Source organism: Hypanus sabinus, chromosome 3, assembly GCF_030144855.1.
Source record: "Hypanus sabinus isolate sHypSab1 chromosome 3, sHypSab1.hap1, whole genome shotgun sequence".
Lineage (NCBI taxonomy): Eukaryota > Metazoa > Chordata > Chondrichthyes > Myliobatiformes > Dasyatidae > Hypanus > Hypanus sabinus.
In genome coordinates this window covers 167,415,298-167,439,425 of record NC_082708.1, presented here as the reverse complement: position 1 = coordinate 167,439,425, position 24,128 = coordinate 167,415,298, and the positions used below count along the sequence as shown (strand labels likewise).

General features: G+C 39.2%; 1 protein-coding gene across 1 annotated transcript; it reads right to left on the bottom strand.

Moving 5' to 3' along the window:
• Nucleotides 1–117: 117 nt before the first annotated feature.
• Nucleotides 118–18,864, bottom strand: LOC132390873 (transmembrane emp24 domain-containing protein 11-like). The gene is made up of 5 exons (XM_059963415.1): nt 18,735–18,864; nt 13,810–13,910; nt 9,951–10,076; nt 6,082–6,228; nt 118–267 (listed from the first exon to the last, which is right to left on the bottom strand). Exons 1-5 carry the CDS (start codon nt 18,862–18,864, stop codon nt 118–120), a joined length of 654 nt encoding a protein of 217 aa, XP_059819398.1.
• Between the last annotated feature and the right edge of the window lie 5,264 nt (nt 18,865–24,128).

Genomic DNA, 24,128 nt, shown 5'->3' with positions numbered 1-24,128 from the left:
AAAGATTCATAAATGTGTTTTTATGTAAATTTTCTATGCTATTGTACGTCTTCTGCAGAATAAAGATAAATTGTGAACCCTTCACCAGAAATTGAACTATGTAATGTACAGTTCCTTTTATACTAGTTTCTTGGCCACAAAGAAATTTTTCATGTGCTTCATTTGCCAGACTCCCATTGTGAGAAGGATTGTGGTTTGAACTAGAGCCCACCATAAAATGTCGTCGTTAGTTCTTTCACTGACCCGTCGAAATTCTTCTTCACGTAACTGTAGATCAGACAAGAGATTTGGAATATTAGTTAAATCATCTTACAATAATAGGATTTTATTTTAATACTGCATATATTCACTGTAATACATATATATGAACATTATTTACACTCAAATTGTATTGAAAATAATTACATTTATAGTTATCTTCAAAGGTGTGATTTTAAATAATGCTTTTTTCTGTAAAGTGGTCTCCTAAAGAAATTAATTTTTAAAAGTACAGACATTTTATTACTCCCATTGTTGAGTTATGCCTCAGCTTTAAAGAAACATCAAAGTAGTTGAATGACCTAAGTAGATGTTTACTTATGTATTGTCAAACTTGCTAAAGACTAGAGTTTTACCTACATCCATGGAAAATGTAAAACATATCTAAATGCAGTTGTATTAGATTAGTACTCCCATAAAAACACACACTATAGTTAACTACCATTTGCTTTATTAACATGAATAGTTATATTGTTAGGTCAAAAGATAAAATAATAACTGATTTAAGCAGTATACTCACAACCCAATTAAATCAGCATATGCCAATATCATGGCACCAACCCTCTTAGAAGTTCTAGAAATTAAGGCTTTCCGCTGCAACTAACCTTGGGGGGGAAATAAACACTGGAATTTGGAAAAAATAAGATTTATTTTCTATTTTCTTTGCATTGACCTGCATTTTTTCAATCATTTATTAACAACACACTTAATATGCTTCTCTGGCTTTATTCCACTTCTATCAAGAGTCATTATCTTCAATGGGACTTTTATCATAGAGAAGCAAAGTGCCCACATTTGAGACAGACTCAGAAATGTCCACTGAAACAGAGAGAAAAAAATAACTAAAACCTTGTCAAGGCAGTGGATTTTAATAAGGCTACTAAAGGAATGAAGAGGTGTTCAGCAATAAGGTTTAGGAAGATATTCCAGAGCTAGAGACCCAAATGTTTCATGAGTTAGTTTATAATAGAAAATAGGGAAGTGGGATATAGAGTCAGTATACTGAGTTCTGGAGTTGATTACGGTTGTAATATTACTTTGAAGAGAAGGGGTTTGGTGAAGTAGGGGTATAAGGAAAATATGTATTTCCAATCTTGGTTATTTTTGGTTTCTAATGACTCCAGGTTGATAGCTCAGAACCAGCATGTTCATCGTACTCAATACTACTTTTCCCCACTGTCACTTCAGGCTCAACCCTTAACAGCAGAGTCCCATCTGGGTAAAATACCATGTCCGAGAAATCCCTTTATTACTTCTTAATAGCTCTAACCAGAATTCTGTGTCATCACATTACTATTTATAGATGTTCCAGAACATGGTTATCAGATTTCACAGTTTAGTTGCACTGATCCATTGCAATGTCAGGTAGCTGCCAGCACTTGGCTTTGCAACTGTGACCCCAGGAGCCAGACCTTTAAAAGATCTGATGCACAGTCAAAGCTGTTATTTTAAGAATGGATGTTGCAGTAACAGAAGGAAGATGAGTATTCCCAGTAGGCCAGAGAGGTCTAGACAAGCTCGTGGAAAACAGTATCTGCGGGACATAAAATTTTCTGTAGTGCAAGGAGGCTATAATTTAGATTCAGATTTATTTATCACATGGACATACAGTGAAATGCGCCATTTGCATCAACAACCAGCACTCCCAATGATGTGCTGGAGGCAGCCCACAAGAGTCACCACACATCCTGGCACCAGCATAGCATGTCCACAATGTTCCATGGAAGAACTCAAGCAGCAGCAACAACAACAAAACAAGCCCCTTTTCCATCCCTCCAACCCACCCATTCACATACCAAGAGAGGCCTCCAACCACAGGACAGGTCACCTCCAGGCCTCCAGTCCTTGTCGCCAGATTTTCAGATTCACAGACATCAGGCCTTCAACTTCAGACTTCACCCCAGGATGCTGATAACGGATTTGAACTTCGGGCCTTGACTATGGGTATGGAGAGTCTCCATGAAACAGACAAGCACGCTCACTGGGCAGGAAATTGCCAGGGAGACCAACAGTCTGCCATCAGTAAGGATAGCTGATAACATTACTGCCGCAATTATCCTCAACACTAGTGCCCCACAAGGCTGCATCCTCAGCCCCCTATTCTGCTCTGTAAACATTTATGCCAAGTGACCAGATTCTGCTCTAACTCTATCTGCATGTTTGCAGATGGAGTGGGGCACATCTCAAAAAACAATGAGTTGGAGTACAGGAAGGAAATATAGAGCATGGTGTCATGACAACAACCTTTCCCTCAATGTCAGCAAAGCACAAGAACTGGTGATGGGGCCAGGGCAGTGTGCATGCTCCTGGTACACCAATAGTACTGAGGTCCAAAGGGTTGAGAGCTTCAAGATCCAAAGAGTGAACATCACCAATAGCCTGTCGTGATCCAATCATGTTGACACCACAGCCAGGGAGGCTCACCAGGACCATTGCTTCCTCAAGCAGCTAAAGAAGTTTGGCATATCCCTTTTGATGCTCACCATTTTTTTATTGATGCACCATACAAAACCATTCTATCCAGATACATCATGGCTTGGTATGATACTGCAGAGAGTTATGGACGGCATTCACATCATGGAAGACAACCTCCACAGACTCTTTCTACACCTTGTTGCTTCAGTAAAGCAGTCAGCATAATCAAGACCCCACTCACCTTGTACGATCTCTCTTCTCACCCCTTCCATCAGCCAAAGGATGGTAAAAGCCTAAAAGCACGTGCCACCAGGCTCAAGGACAGCTTCTATCCACTGTTATAAGCCTATTGAACAATAATTGACCTCACAATCTGTTCATTACAGCACTTCACCTTACTGTTTACTCGCATTGCACTTTCAAGTTCAAGTTTAATTATCATTCAACCAATCACATGAATAAATCCAAAAGTAACAGTTTATCTCTGTGGCCAAGGTGAAAACACAGTACCAACAGTACATATGACAGCAGAAAAATATAGTTACAAAAAAAACATATAGCTCAAGTCTCTGAGTGTCATGCCCTGTAGATTGATGGTACATGGGTGTTGTTCTGAAGCCACGTTTCTGCCAAGAATAGCCCACAGCAGTTTCTCATCTCATGCAAGTGTAACTGCAGATGAACATAACCCAACTTGCCTTCCCAGGAGTGAGCACTGGGGGGCAGCACCAACAGGTGGGGCCAGACCATCCAACCCAGTGTGGAATCCAGTGTCACACATCCAGCTCTGGCATTCCTCAGGTGGCCCTAAGACATGAGAGCCTGGTCTGTGCCACATCGAGATCACGTAGGTCCCCTGACATCGGTGTCACCAATGAACCAGTGATTTAGACTCTCAGTATCCTACACTACCAATGTCCAACAGGGTCTTATGATCACGATAAAAATGTATAAGCCGATCACTTATTATTATTTATGGTTTTATATTGCTATATTTCTACACTATTCTTGGTTGGTGCAGCTGTAACAAAACCCAATTTCCTTTGGGATCAATAAAGTATGTCTGTCTGTCTGTCCGTCTTCCGATAGATTGCACATCGCTTCTGACGCCTTCTTCCCTAGGTGGTTAAATCAGGCTGCAAAACAGTGCACAGCAAATCCAGTTCCACTGCTATGGAGCAACTTACTAGTGGGTAATCCTGCTTTAGTCAGTTCTTAATATCCAGTAGTGTCTTGCGATAGTAAAAAAAACTTAAAAGACTGAAAATGTCATGTTTGTTTGCAGCTGGAGAGGCCGCTGTATCTCAGCACACCGCCATCTTAACAGAGGTCTCTATGACTGTAACAGTGTATTCTGCACTCTGTTATTGTTTACCTTGTCCTACCTGCCAAAAATGAATAGTTCTGTATGCAAGGCAATCTTTTCACTTTACCTCAGTACATGTAACAATAAAAACCAATTTACTAATTTATATGAAAGTCTGCCCTTTGGGAAAATTTTACAAATGGGAAAAAATCCCCATACTCATTTCCTACTTCTACGGGCACAAGGAAAAGTGGATGAAAGCTTCGATGACCTTCCTAATGCAGTAATGAAAATTAAAGACAAAAATGTAGCAGAGACTAGTAGCAATAGCCTGGTCACATTGGAGCTGATTCTGACAGAGTTCTCAACCAGGACCTTGATACATGGCAGGTTAGAAGACTGGACAGCAGCAAAGAACGACCAAAAGACCAATGGGAAAAACTTAAAAGTGTATGAATAATGGACCCATAGAAAGTGCATTTCGGGAATTAATAGAGAACAAGGACATCACAAATTAATTAAATATCCATTTACATAGAACTATTTAGGATCTTTACAATGGACGATATAAGTAAAAAGAGATATAATTTTGAGAATCTGAAGGGAAGGAAGAACTCAGAACAGTACAGTCATCTAAATAATAGTGCTGAACAAATTGTTGGAACTGTGAGCTGCTATCCCTGGATCCTGTTAGATTTCCTCAGGCCATCTTTAGGAGTGCCTTATGAGAAAAATGATGCAAATCAATCATACTGAATGCTGGAAATTGGTTACAAAATCAGGAAATACCAACAATCATCGGATCATGTAATGTGTTTGAATAGAGAAACTGAGTTAATATTTCATGTTGAATACATTTCATGATATGGTTGATTTGTTGGTTTTAATTTTCCAAAATTTCCCAAGTTCCTAGGAAGTTCCATGAGATTGAAAAATAGTAAAAATAACTCCTTTATTCAGAAAGCAGGGAGAGAAAGTTGGAAATTAGCTTCAGTTTTCATGGTACTTTGAAGTTAGTTTTACATTTGTAAAATGGAAATTATTAAAAACTTAGCAAAATTCAAGATGATCAGAAAATTTCAATGTGGATTTGTGAAAAGAAAAGCATATTGGATTTATTTTGAAGAAATAATATGCATTGTGCATTGAGAAAAAACAATTTGTAAGTACTATATTTAGTTTTTCAGAAAGCAATTCAAATGATAATGCAGTATGTAAAATAAAAAAAAACTAATGGTGTAGGAGGTGGAAAGCTGGCTGATGAGAAAATAGGAAATGGTTCTTCTTTTAGTTGGCAAAATGTAACATACGATGTTTTAGAGGTTGGTGATAGATTTGTTTAAATGACTAGATTGAAAACACCCAAGGTATAGAATGTAATGTTGATACAAAGATGGGTATGAAGAGAACATAAGAAAGCTACAAAAGGATATTGAGAGATTAAGTGAGTGTACAAAGCATTTGCTAACAGAGTGTGACATGGAAAAATATGAAAGCATCCATTTTGGCAGGAGAGAAGCATGTTATCTAAATATAAAGATCGTAGAACTTGAGTTACAGAGAAATCTGGATAATCATGTACATGGAGTACAAAATCTTGTAACTTCAAGTAATTAGGAAAGTCAGCAAAATTGTATTGTTTATTGTTAGTGGAAACAAATACAAAAATAGAAGGGTTATATTGACTTATATTGGATATTGGTGAAATCAAACCTGGGGTATTGGTCTCCATAGTGTCAGAAAGTTGATAATGTATTGGAAGATTTACTAGATTAATGTCTGGAGTGGGTGGGTTTTCTTGCGATATGTCCTGTATCGGCATGTATCTGCTGGAGTTCTGAAGTGTAAGAGTTGATTGAATTATACAAGTTACTGAAGGGCATTGGTAGGATGGATGTCAAAAGGATGTTTCCTCATATAGAAGAACCTAAAACTAGGAATCACTGTTTAAAAATAATGGAGTCACACAGTTTAGACAAAAATTAGGCTTTTTTCCCCACTGAGTAATGGGACTTTGAAATGTCTTTCTTGAAAGATGATGTAAGAGTAACAAGCCCAAAGTATGCTAAGTTTCCTTTGTATTTGAAAACATATTGACATACCCTCTGATAGTCCTGCTGTTTGCTGATATATTCCATTCTCTCTACTAACTGCAGAACTCTTTCCTCCACGTTATTTATCTTGTCCTTGGTTTCATCAGGAGACTTTTCAATGATATGTTCACCAACCTGAATGTCCAAATTAATGCGCTGTAAAATAGAAATTCACATTGAATTTGAATTGTATACAATGAACAAAATGACATCTCAGGAAAAATTATGTTTTCTAGGTCCAATATTTAAAATGTATTAACCTTATGGATGACAGAAAAGTATGTTAGAAGGCAAATTGTGAGGAGAACATAAACAGTTTATGAAAAGAGGTTGTTTGCAGGTGGAGTATTCAGGGAGAAGTTGTGATGTTCATTTTGGAAGGAAGGTAAAAGCAGAATTGTTTAATGGAGATGAACTGCAGAAATTTGAAGCACAAAAGAATTTGTGGGTCTTTGTACATGAAACACACAAAGCTAGCATATGGTCAGGAGGGAATAGGGAGGACAAATGGAATGCTGGCCCTTAGTTCAAGGGTTTTGGAGTTTATAAGTCAGATGTGTTACTGCAGTTGCAGAAGTCATCATTGACACCACATCTATTTTATTGCAAATTATTTTGGTTCTCGTATTTGGGGGAAAATACACACATCAGAGAGGGTTGACTAGCGTGATAAGAACATAGGACATAGGAGCAGGAGTAGGCCATCTGGCCCATTGACCCTGTTCCACCATTCAATAAGATCATAGTTGATCTGACCGTGGACTTGTCTTCACCTACCTACCTTTTCCCCATAACCCTTAATTCCCCTAGTATGCAAAAGTCTATCCAACCTTGTCTTAAATATATTTACTGAGGTAGCCTCCACTTCTTAATTGGGCAGAGAATTCCACAGATTCACCACTCTCTGGAAAAAGCAGTTCCTTCTCATCTCCATCCCAAATTTACTTCCCCCAAATCTTGAGGCTATGTCCCCTTGTTCTAGTCTCATCTACCAGTGGAAACAACTTTCCTGCCTCTATTTTAACTATCCCTTTTATAAGTTTATATGTTTCTATAAGATTTCCTCTCATCCTTATGAAATCCAGCAAGTACAGTCCTAGGTGACTCAATTTCTCCTCATAGTTCAACCCCCTCATCTCTGGAATCAACCAGGTGAACCACCTCTACACCGCCTCCAAAGCCAGTATATCCCTTCTCAAGTAAGGAGACTAGAACTGCATGTGGTACTCCAGATGAGGCCTCACCAGTACAGTTGCAGCATAACATCTCTGCTCTTAAGTTCAGTCCCCCTAGCAATGAAGGCCAGCATTCCACTTGTTTCTTGAAAACCTGCTGCACCTGCAAACCAACCTTTTCCAATTCATTTACAAGCTCTCCCAAGTCCTTCTGCACAGCAGTGTGATCTTGGATAAGGCAAGATTATTCCATGAGTAGAGGGTACACAGTTAGGACATACTTACTGGAGTTTCAAAGAAATGAGAGGCAATCTTATTAAAACATATAAGGCTCTAAGGGTAATTGTTGAAAGAGTATTTCCTCTCATGGGTCCCCCATTTCATACTGAGATTAAGAATTTCTTCTCTTTGAGCAAGGATTTCCAACCTGGGGACCATGGACCCCTTGCTTAATGAAATTGTTCTGTGATGTAACAAAGGTTGGGAACTCATGCCTTAGCAGATTTTGAGACTTTGGAACTTCTTGCTAGATTTCTTGAGTATATTTAAAGCTGAGATCTATATATTTCTAATCAGCAGGGGAATCAAAGGTTATGGGGAAGAAAGTGGATTTGAGAACTGATGGATCGAGTATGACCATATTGAATGGTGGAACAGTCACGGGGTGGTTAGTGCTCCTCCTATTCCTACATCTAATGGTCTTAAGGTGAATTCTTTTTGTAAAACAAAGAGCAAGAAACTACAAGTGCCAAGCCTAAAAGAGCAAAATGTTGGAAATTCCTAGTAGGTAAGGAGAGGGAAACAGCTAATATTTCAGGACAATGACTAAGTCATAAAAGATCACTGATCTGAGATATTAACTACATAGTTCTCAAAAGATGCTGCCCACCTAGTGAATATTTCCAACGTTTTCTCTTGTTATTCATTTTGTAAATGATGTTGGCCCTTAGTCATAAAGGAGCTTCTGGTAATTTTCTTCAATAGTCACAACAGGAGATCAGAACAACCCAAATGGAATTTTAGGACTAGTATAATTTGACCATGAAAATATTCCTATTAATTTAATATATCAACAACATCTCACTTCCTCTTCTCTTGCACTCATCTATTTTACTACCTATAGACAATATAAACTTGCATCTTTAATTTTTCCCTCTGCATAACTAACAGAAAAAAAAACTTCTCTCTCCATAACTATAACCCATCCCCCTCCTCCCACCAGGCCAGGTAGCAGATAGGCAGCAGGAGTAAGGCTCAAGGCACATTGTCACACCATCGGGACACTCGTGGCCTCTAAAAGACACCTAACAGATTGTAGAAGGAAACACAAAAATAAGCACTACAGAACTACCTCACCAGAGAGCTGCATTTCACCAACACCTTGAAAAAAGGGAAAAGGGGTGGACACGAATCTCATTGTTACCATCAATGACCACATCTCATTGGATAATATTAAGGAATGAGAACACTTCGTGAATTTGATTGCATAGAGCATTGTCGCAGGAAAGCAGTATCAATCATCGAGGACCCCCATCCCTAGGCCATACTGTCTTCTCACTGCTGCCACTGTAAAGAAGGTGCAGGAGCCTCGGGACCATGTACCATGTTCAGGAACAGTTATTACCACTCAACCATCAGGCTCTTGAACTAGAATGGATAACTTCATTCAACTTCATTTGGCCTATCACTGAACTGTTCCCACAACCTATGACTCAATTTTCAAGGGCTTTTCATTTCACGTTCTTGATATTTACTGCTTTTTTTTGGTTTTTATTTTCTTTTCGTATTTGCAGTTCGTTGCCCATCTTAATGTGTGCAGTTTTTCACTGATAACTAATCACACAATTAGGAAAACTCAACAATACCTCTACTTTCTGAGAAGGCTGAAGAGAGCCTGACTATACACATCTATACTCACATCGTTCTACAGATGTGCAGTAGGGAGCATTCTAACAAGCTGCATCACTGCATGATATGAAAACTGCACTGTGACGGACATGAAGACTCTACAATGGGTAGTCAAAACTGCCCAATGCATCATTGGCAGCAGCCTACCTGCCATCAAGATCATATATATATATGGAAAGATGCTGGAAAAGGGCCAGTAATATGAAGGATCCCACCCACCCTGCTCATGGGCAGTTTCATCCACTCTGAGGGAAAAGCTACATAGCTTCCATGCAGGGACCACTGGACTCAAGAAGTTATTTACCCCAAGCAGTAAGGCTGATCAACACCTCCACCCATTAACTCACTCCTCCGCACCACTATTTTATCATTTCCTGTCGGTCACCTTATATACAGACACTACTGTGCCTAACATCACTTTATGAAAATATAATCTTTGTACGTAAGCTATCTTATGTATTTATATTTATTGTTTTTTGTTATTCTGTTTTTATCTCATTGCGTTTTTTTAAATGCTGCTTTAGAACCGGAGTAACAATTATTTGGTTCTCCTTGTGTACTGGAAATGGCATTACATAAACTTGAATGCCCTCAAGAAAATGCAGGGTTGTGTATCATGACATATATGTACTTTGATAATAGCTTTATTTTGAACTTTGAACTTTTGTGTGCCATTGCAAGGTTGAGGCTTTGAACTGCATTACTAAACATAATTGGCATTTGAGTTATTGCATTAATTATCATATGTTTTCATTTTATTAAAAGGATAAAATGTTGATAATGTGATGAACATACCAATCTACTCCCAGCAAACACTGCTAGTTTGGTGGAGTTGGATGTCAGGCAGATGTAGTGCTCCCCTTGAGAATGGGACTGAAATATAAAGTGACTTTCTGGTCCATATAATTTTTGCAGCAAGATCTGTTTATAAGAAAAAATGTGATTTGTTTAGTTAATGAAGAAATCATTTATACATTGTATTTGATTTAAATATCCAGGAAGTCATTGACTTTACAACATATATGAAAATGATTGAAAATCAATGCGTAACACAATTATGGTGATTATAATCACACATAGAACTACATTTGGCTGGAGGTGTAGTGGAATCAGCATCAGACTTCAAGGCAAGTGATTCTGGGTTCAAATCCAGCCAGCTCAACTCTTTGTATGCTTTCCATCTGTGTTAGGTTGATCATTGAGCTAGCAACTCTGCCTCGGAGGAAAAAACAAACAAAATGCTGAAGAAAGGCAAGGTTGCCACCCAATGCACCACAAAGCACATGGAGGAATAACAATATAACTATAACACATATTGCTATTCATCAGGAGTCAGGTTTCCTTTCCTGAATATCCGTGTTGAAGCAAATGGATTTTTACAAAAATACAAATGTCATGGTTGCTTTTACTGTTACAACCAAAACAAAATAGCATTGACAAACTTTGCCCAGTTTCTTAGAGTATCAAGATCTAATATAGCTGACCTAATAATTATTACTTCTGCCCTCCTCTGGAACATTACATTAGCATTACCCATCTGGCATCAACAGTCATTCCACAGTCAATGTCATTTAGATCACACTTCTTCCCCATTCTGATGTTTAGTCTGAACAACAACTGAATCTCTTGACCTTGTCTGAATATTTTTATGAATTGAGTTGCTGCCATGTGACTGGCTGATTAGATATTTGCATTTATGAGCAATTGTACATGCGTACTTAATAAAAAAAAGTTACTGAGTGTAATTAAACATGAAATAATCCAAGTGGTGCCAAATAATAGAAGTCGACAATGCCCCAGTAGACTCCAATTTATAGCCTTCCTTGGGTTTGTTTTAAGTTTATGGACAATGACAAGATTGTTCCTCATGTTTGATAATTGCTTTTCAGAGATTCTTGGTCTTGTTAGTAACAACCACTTTCATTTGTGATCTTTGCCATGCTTTGGAATAGTGTTTAAGAAAGTGATTAAGATATAAATTAGTAGATGTAGTGTATTCAAGGACATTTTCAACCTCTGACTGCTATGGGTGGAAGTTCCCACTTGCTTCAAAAAGGCAACAATTATACCAGTGCCTAAAAAGAATAATGCGAACTGCTTTAATGACTATCCCCCAGCAGCACTCACATCTACAGCTTTAAGAGTTTGGTCATGACTACACTGAACTCCTGCCTCAGCAAGGACCTGAACCCACTGCAATTTGCCTATCGCCGCAATAGGTCAACAGCAAACACAATTTTAATGGCTCTCCACATGACCTTAGGCCACCTGAACAATACAAACACCTATGCCAGGATGGTGTTCATCATCTATGGCTCAGCATTTAACACTATCATTCCCATAATCCTGAAAGATAAGTTACAGAACCCGGGCCTATGTATTTCCCTCTGCAACTGGATCCAAGACTTCCTAAACGGAAGACCACAATCTTTGCGGATTGGTGATAAAATCTTGATGATGATCAACACCTCAAGGGTGTGTGCTTAGCCCACTTCTCTACTCTCTCTATACTCACGACTGTGTGGCTAGACATAGCCACATCTATAAATTTGATGATGATACCACCGTTGTCAGTAGTATCTCAAATGGAGATGAGAGGACGCAAAGGAGCAAGACATACCAACTAGTGAAGTGCTGTCACAGCAACAACCTTGCACTCAACACTCAACTGAGTGTCAAGATCTCTGAGGACCTAACCTGGTCCCAACATAAAGAAGGCAAGACAGTGACTATACTTCGTTAGGAGTTCGAAGAGATTTGGTAAGTCAACAAAAACACTGAAGCCATGAACACTACCTCACGTTTTAAAATATATATTATTTCTGTTTTTGCATGATTTTTAATCTATTCAAAGTATATATACTGTAATTGATTTACTTATTTGTTTATCTTTACTTTTCTTGTTTATTATTATGTATTGCATTGAACTGCTGCTGCTAAGTTAACAAACTTCATGACACATGCCGGTGACAATAAACCTGATTCTGATTCCATTTGGATTATCAGTAGACATTTATTAGGTTGCAAGTAAAAGGTTGCTTACTGCACCAAAGCACATTGTTAGGGGACTAGTTAACAGAAAACACAGAGTAAGTATAAATGGAAATTGGACTGGCAATTAGTAATCAAAATGGTACCACAGGGATCAGTGCTGGGACCTGAAGTCTTTACAATATATTTCAATATCTTGAATGACTGGACCAAGTACTCTGCAGCCACATTTGCTGTGATAAAAATTAATCAGTCGTGATGAAGACATATAGCATGAACAGACAAACTGAATGATTGGGCAAGGAGTTGGCAATTGGTGTATAACATTGCAAAATATGAAGCTGCCTTTGGACAATTAAATTATTATTTAAAGGGAGTAGAATATAAAATGTTTGCAATGGGATCCAGAGTGTTGGTGGAAATGCAAAGGTTTGATATGTAGGTACAGCAAGGAATTAAGACTAATGGAATGTTGTGCTTAATTGCAAGGTGCATGGAATGTAAAATCAGGCAAGTTTTGTTGCAGCTTTACACAGTGCTAGTGAGATCACACCAAGTATAACTCTGGACTCCGTATTTAAGAAAAAGTATACAATTCTTCTATTGGTGGCACTGCCCAGAAGGTTTGTTCCTGAGATAAAGGGGTTTGACATTTTGAGTGATATTGAGCATTTTCGGCATACGCTGACTAAAATTCAGAGGAGTAAGAGGTAGTCTTAAGATTCTGAGCAAGATTGACAGGGTGAATGCTACTGGGGGTGTCTGCAGTTTCAGATTATGGTTGACCATTTATTTAAGACATAGATAAGTAATTTCTTCCCTCAGCAGGTCAAGATAGTTTGGAATTCTCGATCCCAGAAAGCTGTCAAGTTGGAGCTACTGAACATATTCAAGAAGGAGATGAACAGATATTTGAACTATGAGAGAGTCTCGGGGTGTGTGAGGCATAGCACTCTCTGATCCCTGGACTTCAGCTTCAACATTCAAATTTAGCTGACCTCTAGGAATTGCCCCCAAAACTCACCGATCATTGAACTTTGACCTTGAAGTCTTGACCTCCAGACTCACACAGCCTCAACCCCAGGACTTGCCAACCAGGTTGGAGGGGTGGTGAGTCATCAGAGGCCCACTGACCTCAGTCACTGCCCCTGATTCTTCATTCTAACTCCCCTTCATCCCTGTCCCTCAGATCCCTGCGCTCTCCTCAAAACCATCCCTACAATTTTAATAAGACTATTCTGAGCCTCAACCTTAATCAGCATAACAGCTCAGTACCATTTTGATTTTCCCTATTCTGCATCGTGTTTTCCTTGGTACTACCTCAATGTAGTTATCAAAATACTGATTGATTTTGGACAGTCAGGGTAATATAGAGGCTGGTCAGAGGGTAGTACTGCCCCATGGTGCCAGTTGCTCAGTTTCAGAAGGAAAGCACAAATATCACAAATACTATCATTTTGTACAAACGTATTAAGGACAGAAATGGTGTAGGCTTTGCAACTAACGATTGAGACAGAAAAATAAATTCACTTTTCAGGTTCATCTTTTTAGCAGCTGGGCCCAGTACTAATGAACAGTTATATCAGAAATATCATTCAACCCTTTGCATATAGACAGCATTTAACTGATTCTACGGTATAAGGTAAATAAAATGTTATTATACCTGTTTATCTGGACCTTTGACGGTCACAAGCAAACCCAAACCTGGGGCAGAAGGAAGGAATTCATGTGCAGCAAGATCCCAGGATTGCATTTTGTATCGTCCTGAACAGATTAAGAAGGTTTGAGATTAGAATTACCATTAGCAGCTGCAGAAAAATTAATCTGATCATAGCACAAAGGCTGTAATGTAACGACATCATGGAACTTCTGTTTCTTCAATCTCTCTTTCACCTCCTGCTCTATACTTTATAGAACCGCAAAAAATTAGCCTTGTTTCCTGCTACTTTGAATCTCAATAGAGACATCTTTTACACTTAATTCTACCATAATGTGTCCAGTTTTATAAAAACAAGATCTGAAAATAGTTCTGCAAAATTGTTCCAAGTATTTGGAGAACAACACACACAAAATGCTGGTGGAACACAACAGGCCAGGCAGCATCTATAGGGAGAAGCACTGTCGACTTTTCAGGCCAAGACCCTTCATCAGGTCTAACTGAAAGGAAAGATACTAAGAGATTTGAAAGTAGGAGGGGGAGGAGGAAATGCAAAATGATAGAAGAATACAGGAGGGGGTGGGATGAAGCTGAGGGCTGGAAAGGTGATTGGCAAAAGGGATACAGAGCTGGAGAAGGGAAAGGATCATGGGATGGGAGGCCTAGGGAGAAAGAAAGGATGAAGGGAGCACCAGAGGGAGATGGAGAACAGGCAGAGGGATGGGCAGAGAGAGAGAAAAACAAACAACTAAACAACTAAATATGTCAGGGATGGGGTAAGGAGGGGAGGAAGGGCATTAACGGAAGACAGAGAACTTCTCCAGCTCTGTATCACTTTTGTCAATCACCTTTCCAGCTCTCAGCTTCATCCCACCCCGTCCGGTCTTCTTCTGTCATTTCACATTCCCCCTCCCCCACTTTCAAATCTCTTAGTATCTTTCCTTTCAGTTAGTCCTGACAAAGGGTCTTGGCCTGAAACATCGACAGTGCTTCTCCTTATAGATGCTGCCTGGCCTACTGTATTCCACCAGCATTTTGGGTGTGTTGTTTGAATTTCCAACATCTGCAGATTTCCCTGTGCTTACCAAATATTTGGAGGTCCAGTTACTCTTTAGAAAGAATTCAGTGCCCCTGGGTTTTCTAATCAATGAAGTGGCACTACTCTCAGTAAGTTGCCAAATGGTCTTTGGGCTATGCATTCCCTATCACTGTGAGTTGCAGTCAAGTGACAGCTGTAGAGTGATGACAGGCAACAGAGATATTTTAAACATGAGAGTGGCCTTAGATGCTGAAATCCAAAGCAACACAGACAAAATGCTAGAGAACTCAGCAGGTCAGACAGCATCTATGGAAATATTTCTCGACATTTCAGGCCAAGACCTTTCTTCAGAACTGAGAAGGAAGGGTGAGTATGCCAGAATAAAAATGGGGTAAGAGAAGGAGGCCAGCTGGAAGTAATAGGTGAATCCAGGTGGATGGGGAAAAGTCAAGGACTGGAGAAGAAGGAATCTGATAGGAGAGGAGAATGCACCGTAGGAGAAATGGAAGGAGGAGGGGACAAGGGGAAGTAACAGGCAGGTGAGAAGAAATAAGGGACAGGGACATTGTGAGGTACAGAGGAAGAAGGAGGGATTAGTTTACCGTAAGGAGAAAATGATATTCATGCCAACAGGTTGGCAGCTATCCAGACAAAATGTAAGGTATTGCTCCTCCAACCCAAACGTGGCCTCATCTTGGCACAAGGGAAGGCCATGGACCAAAATGTCAGAACTGGAGTAGTTATCAGAATTAAAATATTTGACCACTGGGAAATACCGCTTTTGATAAATGGAACAGAGCTACTCAGTGAAGTGATCCCCCAATTTACGATGAGTCTCACCAATGTAGCAGAGGCTGCATTGGGAGCACTGGACACTATAAACAACCGCAGCAGATTTGCAGGTGAAGTGTTGCCTCACAAGGAGGGACTGTTTGAGGCCTTGAATGGAGGTGAGGGAGGAGGTGTATGGGCAGGTGTAGCATTTAGGCTGCTTGCTGGGATAACTGCCAGAAGGCAGATTAGTGGGGAGAGAAGAATGGACAAGAGAACGATCTCTGCATAAAGCAGAGAGAGGTGGAGATTAAGTCTTGTGACCAGATACAAAGGAGCTATGTGAATCTGCTCAAGTGACATGGCACACAAAATCTAACAGACCTACCCTCACCATTGAGCACATCTACAAGGAGCGCTAGCACAAGAAAGCAGCATCTATCATCAAGGACTGTCACTATCCAGTCTCTGCTCTTTTCTTGCTGCTGCCATTGGAAAGGAGGTACGGGAGTTTTAGGTCCAACGTCACCAGGTTCAAAACAGTTAATGCCCTTCAACCACCAGGCTGCTGAACCAGTGTGAGTAACTTCATTCACCATAACACTGAACTAATTCTACAACTGATGGACTCACTTTCAGGGAACTCAACAACTCATGTTCTTAGTATTATTTATTTCTTTGTTTATTTAAGGGTTTTTTGTATTAGCACAGATTGCCTTCTTTTGCACATTGGTTCTTTGTCAGTGTCTGTGAATTATCTTTCATTGATTTTATTGTATTTCTTTGTTTTACTGTGAATGCCTGCAAGAAAATGAATCTCAGGGAAGTATATGGTGACACACTGTATATGTACTTTGATAATAAGTTTGCTTTAAGCTTTGACTATATATGTTGGAAATGAAATGGCCCTTCTGCATCAGTATACAGTGAAGGTCTCTTGATAAAGACTTGCCAGAATTTGTTGGAAAAACAAAGAGGTATGATTGCACAGCTTTGGGTTTTACAGTGTGCCACAATTCACAGTCATTGAAGACCAGAATAAATCACATTATCATCCCTAAGTAAATGCCACTGTGCTAAATTAGACCAGGCATTTTCATTAATTTTTTTTTTGCTTCTGCAGGGTGGTTATTTATTAGCCCTCTCTCACTGCACATTACAAAATCAAAAATAGCATTTTTCTGTGGTTGCTTTCACATCTAGTGATCAAAAAAACCATCTCATATACATTTTATGAATTTGTCCATATTATTACTGCGTATTTGATTTCTACAAACAATATGTGGGTTGGAGTTCTCCATGATTATTGTATTACTCCAGTTCTTTTTTTTTGCCAATGCCCTGCCGAATATTACAGTTAATATTTGGGGACTATAAATAACTGCCAGTAATGTTTTCTGCCCCTTGCGATCTCCTAGTTTAACCCAAACTGAACCTAATTCTGCATAAGAATATACCAAACCAAAATTATTTCTGACTCTATACTGGTAACATCTCTTACTTGTAACACTATCCCACCTCTTTATGCTATGCTTCCTAAAAGTCAAATTACATTGAATATTAATCTTGCTGGACTCCCTGCAGCCACCTTTCTGTAATGAAAATTAAATCATCTAGTTATGTCAATAATTCATCTCCCTGGTTGTTAGTGTCACTTACGGTTTGATACAGTACTTTTCCTCCCTTTTTGCATTTTCCACAGTTTGACTGAAAAGTAGTAGATTGATAGTTTTTCTATCATTGCAATATTAAGTTCTAGAACGATAAGTTAATTGATATATAATATGTGACTATAACATGGAATGTATCATATCATGTGTGAAAGGTTCTTGAATAAGAATCTGAAACTTATAGAAATATTGTGATCGTGAACACATAACTGGCCCTTCAGAAAAATCCTCAAATCGTATCAAGAAGCCTTTTAGTTTAATCTAAAAATAAACTCATGCAATCATGTTCTGTGTTGTTTTCAGTTTAAATCATTTAAAAAAACAACAGTAATTTTTATGCTGCTGAAAACTGTTGTGAGGTATTTTGTGGTCCTCAATTACATTATCAAGCCTAACACAACACTGGAAGCAGGAAGAGTTTTCTACATATTGCAATAAAAATTCTGTATTTTGGAGGGGAAATGCCTCTTAGGTGAGTCAGGAATTAAAGCAAATTAAATGTCTAAATAATTATATTAAGTCATTAGAATACTTTAGTTTTTTGGATGGCCTTGATTTGACAATTGGAGACAATAATGCAATATTCATTAATAGCTTGTGTATTTTTGAGTAGGTATTTGCACAACATGCCAGTAATCAATGAAAACCAAGGACAAACAATATGACCTTCTTTGGTGAGAATGTCACAGATGGCAAACAGCATACTTTCAATATCTTTGTAAAGGCAATATTTGTTTTATATTTATTTTCAGTAATGGCATTTACCTTGAATATCAAAGGGTCATAATTATGCGGTCAGGATGCCAAAAGTTCGGTAGCATGGTAGTTAACATGATGCTTTACAGCACCAGCTGTAAGACCAGGGTTCAATTCCACCACTGTCTGTATGGAATCTGTACATTCTCTCTGTGACCATATAGGTTTCCTCCAGGTGCTCCAGTTTCCTCCCTCCACATTCCAAAAACGTACAAGTTAGGGTTAGGATGTTGGCACTGGAAGCATCGCGACACTTACGGGCTGCCCCCAGCACATCTCAGACTATGCTGGTCAGTGATGCAAACAACACAATTCTCTTTCTGTTTTGATGCACTTGTGACAAATAAAGCTTATGATTTCTTTCATTTGTATTAAACTATGTTCAATTGACAAAAAGATGTACACTTGAAACATAGGAAACAAATAACAAAGGTAAAATCAGAGATCTTTCATGTGTGGAAGCAATATAAGACAGAGGTCTGGGGAGCTGTCTTGTAAATCAAGCTCTATTGCACCGTACTTCATGACTGTAATTCACATTGATCTATAAAGGCTGGATATTGTATTGCTGATTATTTGATTTTTAAAATCACATTGCGATATATAATCCTTATTAGAAATGAAACATAATGCATAGTTGAAAATGTTCTTAATTTTGTTTTACTTAAAGAGCAATGCCATAAATCAACTCTCACCTGCAACCAAGGTATCAGCTGGAATGTCCTCTATGATGCACTTTTCTTCTCTCTCCCCCTGTTGAAAGTAGAAAGCAAAGGAGAGGCTGCAGCTTAAAGTGAACAAAAGTACCTTCAGCAAAACCTTCATTTCAATTTCTTATTGTGTCATAAGCAGAACAGACAGTCTTCAGAGATCTGTCACGCAAAAGCATGTACCCAGCACTGGGCACGAGGTGAAAACACCCTCAAGTTATATAAGAGCACCACCAAGTGGACAGATTATTGTGGTGATTCCTTTATATAAGTCTCCCAGAAATTGCTGTAATTTTTTTGGTGTATTATAGAATACTCATTTTGCCTAATATCCTTTAATTAGCGTGAGATGAGTCAATGATTATCAGTAATTACTTTAAAGCGTGAGAGCATCTTTGTCACCATGCATACATTATTCAACAGGTGTCAATGGACAGGATGAATGGGATTGTTTCATCTTTATGTATACTTGGGACTAAATTCTACCCTTATTGCTAAGTCATTTAGCTCTAATTTAGATTATTTTTTGGACTGTTCTTTATGACTGACACAATACCAAACCCGCTCCTTATTGCATTGCCAGCAACAAACATAATTTCACCTTTCAAATAAGTGAAATAAAAGACCAGTTTGTTGACTAGATGTCAAAAGTGGGAACGGACAGCCGGACATTTAAACCCACAAAAACAATTTATAAAAGGGATGTAGTTGCTGTTGAACTTATTGACAATATAAGATATATCAGCAGAATTAGGCCATTTGGCCCATTGAGTCATTCCACCATTTCATCATTGTGATCCATTCCTCACTCAGCCCCAGTCTCCTACCTTCTCCCCATAAGCCTTCATGTCCTGATGAATCAGTGATCTATCAACCTCTGCTGTAAATAAACCCAATGACTTGGCCTCTAGAGCAGCCTGTGGCAATGAATTCTACAGATTCACCATTTTGACTAAAGAAATTCCTCATCGTCTCGATTCTTTATGGGCATCCCTCTATTCTGAGGCTGTGTCCTCTGGTCCTAGACTCGACCACCATAGGAACATCCTCTCCACATGCACTCTGTTATGGACTTACAACATTCAATAGGTTTCAATGCGATTCCCCCATTCTTCTGACTTTCAGTGAGTACAGGCCCAGAGCCATTAATCAGTCCTCCTATGCAACCCTTTAATTCCCAGAATTATTCTTGTGAACCTCCTTTGAACCCTCTCCAATGTCAGCACATCCTTTCTTAAATAAGGGGTCAAAAACTACTCACGATACTCAAAGTAAGGCCTTACCAAGCTTCAACATTACATCCTGGCTTTTATAATCTAGTACACTTAAAATGAATGCTAACATTGCATTTGCCCTTCCTCACCACCAACTCAACCTGCAAATTAACCTTTGGGGAATCCTGCACGAGGACTCCCAAATCCTTTTGCATCTCAGAATTTTCTCTCTACCTAAAAATAGTCTATGCTTTTATTCCTTCTACTAAAGTACATGACCATACACTATATCCATCTCCTACTTCTTTACCCATTCTCCTAATTTGTCTAAGTCCTTATTAGCCTCCCTGCTTTCTCAGTACTACCTTCCCCTCCATCTACTTTGAAATTGTCCACAAACTTGGCCAAAAAGCCATCAATTCCATCATCCAAATCATTGACATATAATGTAAAAAGAATTGGTTCCAACACAGTCCCCTGTGGAACACCACTAGTCACTGGCAGCCAACCAGAAAAGGCTTACTTTATTTTCATTCTTTGCCTGGGCCAGCTGGTGGCGCAATGGCATCAGCGCCGGACTCAAGTGAAGGCTCCTGAGTTCAAATCCAAGTCGGGCCACCCGCTGGGTTGAGCATCAAGCTAGCTGAGTCAATAGTCAATAGGTGCAGGAGTAGGCCACTTAGCCCTTCGAGCCAGCACCGCCATTCAATGTAATCATGGCTGATTATCCACAGTCAGTACCCCGTTCCTGCCTTGTCCTCATATCCCTTGACTCCGCTATCTTTAAGAGCTGTATCTAACTCTTTCTTGAAAAAAAAAACAAGGTTAATCCAAAACCCGATTAATCCAAAAAGGGGACAAGAATGGCTGACTGTCTGGTGCAACATGCTAAAAAAACACTTTTGCCTCCTTCTTCAGCCACTGCTTTATCCATGCTAGAATCTTTATACCACGTTATACCGTGGGCTTGTAGCTTGTTAAGTAGCCTCGTGTGGTACCTTATCAAAGGCCTTCTGAAAATGCAAGTACACAATATCGACCAATTCTCCTTTGTCTATCCTCCTTGTTGTTTCTTCAAAGAAGTCCAGCAGATTTATTAGGCGAGGTTCTCTGTTAAAGAAACCATGCTGACTTCAGTCTATTTTATCATGTGCCTCTAAGTACCCCGAAACCATATCCTTACCAGTCAACTCCAACATCTTCCCAACCACTGGGTTCAGACCAGCTAACTTCCTTTCTTCTGCTTCTCCCTTCTTGAAGAGTGGAGTAACATTTGCAATTTTTTTACTCCTCCGGAAGCATTCCAGAATCAATTGATTCTTGAAAGATTATTACTAATGCCTCCACAATCTCTTTAGCCACCTCTTTCAGAAACCTGGGGTGTGCACCATCTGGTCCAGGGGATTTACCTACCTTCAGTGTTTCAGTTTCCCAAGCACCTTCTCCCTAGTAAAGGCAAATTGACTAACCTCTGCCCTCTGACACTCTCAAACGTCCGGCATACTGCTGATGTCTCCCACAGTGAAGACTGATGCAAAATATTTATCGGTTCATCCACCATTTTCTTATCCCCTAATACTACCTTCCAGCATCATTTTCCAGTGGTCCAATAGCTACCCTTGCCTCTCATTTACACTTTATATATCTGAAGAAATTTTTGGTATCCTCTTTAATATTATTGGTTAGCTTACCTTCATATTCCATCTTTTCCCTCTTTATGATTTATTTGGTTGCCTTCTGTTTGGTTTTAAAAGCTTCCCAATCATCTAACTTTTCACTAATTTTTGCTCCATTATATGCCCTCTCTTTGGTTTTTATGTTGGCTTTCACTTCCTGTGTCAGCCACAGTTACATCACACTGCCTTTAGAATACTTCTTCTTTGGGATGTATATCCTGCATCTTTTGAATTACACCCAGAAATTCCAGCCATTGCTGCTCTGCTATCATCCCTGCTAGTGTCCCCTTCCAATTAATATCGGTCAGCTCCCCTCTCATGCCTTTGTAATTCCCTTTACTCCACTGTAATACAGATATATCTGACTTTAGCTTCTCCCTCTCAAAGTGCAGGGTGAATTCCATCATATTATGATCACTAGCCCCAAAGGGCCCTTTACCTCTCTAGTCAATTGTGGTTCATTGTACAACATCCAATCCAGAATAGCTGATCCCCTAGTGGGCTCAAACACGAGCTGCTCTGAACAGCCATCTCGTAGGCATTCTACAAATTCCCCCCTTGAGATCCAGCACCAACCTGATTTTTCCAATCTTCCTGCATATTGAAATCCTCCATGACCATAATCAGCCAGATAAAAAAAGACAAAAGTAGGGCATGTAAATAGATGGATATTCTAAAAGAAATCTTTCAATAAAGTGCCGTATGAGTTTATTACACAAAATTATGATTTGTATGATCTCAAATAATGCAAACAAATAATGTAAATAATGCCACTGCTTTATCCTAGCTAGAATCTTTCCTGTTATACCGTGGGTTTGCAGCTTGTTAAGTAGCCTCGTGTGGTATCTTGTCAAAGGCCTTCTGAAAATGCACTTAAGTTTAATGGTTATTCTGAATTGTTAAGACATCGTGTGGAGACTTGTATGCTTCAAAGACTCCATCAGGCAAGGCCAATTTAGGGTCACCCATGTTGGAATGGCTGAGGACAAGATGCCAGACAAAGACTGATCCAAACTTGACTCTTGAACGGATGGACTCGTGTCTAGTCCACCTGGGTGACACTTCATCATGAATCAAGCCAAGTTTGAAAAAAAAAATTAGAAGTGTGAAGGCAAAAACACCTGCCATACAAAACAACGTTTTTAAAATAGAAAATAAAGTTAAGTGAGTGATCAAAAAGTGGCATATTGAATCTGTTTCTTCAATGATAAACTCATATCTATGTTAACAAATGAGAACTAATAAAGGGAACACATGGAGTCAATTATATGATCTCAAGCTGTATTGAGGAGCAAAGGAACCTTGGTATACAATTCCAAGAATCCAAAAGTATATAGCACAAATACAAAAGACCCATAGGATACCAGCCTTCATTAGTTGGGACACAGAATATAAGAACATAAAGGCAATGGTATAACCTGTTTGACCACAGCTGGTATATTGTGTGCATTTCTGGTCACCACACCATAGAAAAGATGTGGTTGCACTTGAGTGCTCAAAGGAGATTGGCCAGGATTTTGCTTGGAATGGAGTGCTTAACTTAAGAGGAGAGACTGGAATGGCTGGGCTTGTTTTCCTTGAAGCAGAATGAGACCGATTGGGTAGCAGATGGAGGTGTACTAATTTATGAGGGACACAGACAGTGCAGAAAATAAACTGTTACTATATCCGGAGAGTGTAGCTTTCAGGTAATAGGGGAGAAATTCAGAGGGAATTTGAGGAAGAAATCTTTCAGCCAGAGGATGATTGAAGTCTGAAAAGTACTGCCTGAGCAGGTGGTAGAAGCAGGTACACACACAACACACAAAAATGTCCAGATAAGCTCTTGAATTGTCAAGACAAAGAAGACTACAGACCAGATGTAAGTAAAGGGAATTAGTATACATGATAATTGATAGTCAACATGGACATAGTGGGTCAAATGGCTTGCTTCTGTTCTAGAAGCTTCTGTGATATGAAGAAACATGACCTAAAAGAATGTAGAAAAGTAGAATAAGTATTGGGAGTCTGGGTAATCAGAGGAACTTGTACATAAATCACAGGGTTAACATAGTGTAAGGGGTTTCTTCTTTATGTTACTGCATATATTAATCAAAATGGCTGTTGAAGTAAGAATGCTTCTTTATTATGGTAACTGGTGAGAGAGTGCTTTCTCTCGCAGCTTGTTTGGGTTATAATTACTGATAAATAGAATTGTATTCATTTGTTAAAACAATTGGGATAGATGTTATTCTTTCTTGGGAGTCTGTAAGCTAGTGTGGCGCGGTCTTTTGGGGAGTTGGAGGGGAGATCGCGAGGAAGGAGGCCATGCTGGATGTGCTCTGGTTGACCACCGAGGTTGGTCCCAGGCAGCGGGTTGAGGAGGTCAGAGAAGATCAAATGGTGGACCAAAGACTTAGATAGTTGAGCTCCAACGGTTGTGCACAAATTGACTGAGCTCTGATAAGTTTTGGCGCCTTTTCTTTCATATATATTGTTTCACTATTAAT

Coding starts and splice junctions, on each gene's coding strand:
- LOC132390873 (XM_059963415.1), bottom strand. CDS start 18,864: ATGAAGGTTTTGCTGAAGGTACTTTTGTTCACTTTAAGCTGCAGCCTC. Junction 13,911..18,734: donor AGCTGATACCTTGGTTGCAG/GTGAGAGTTGAT, acceptor TAATCTGTTCAG/GACGATACAAAATGCAATCC. Junction 10,077..13,809: donor TCAAAGGTCCAGATAAACAG/GTATAATAACAT, acceptor TCTTATAAACAG/ATCTTGCTGCAAAAATTATA.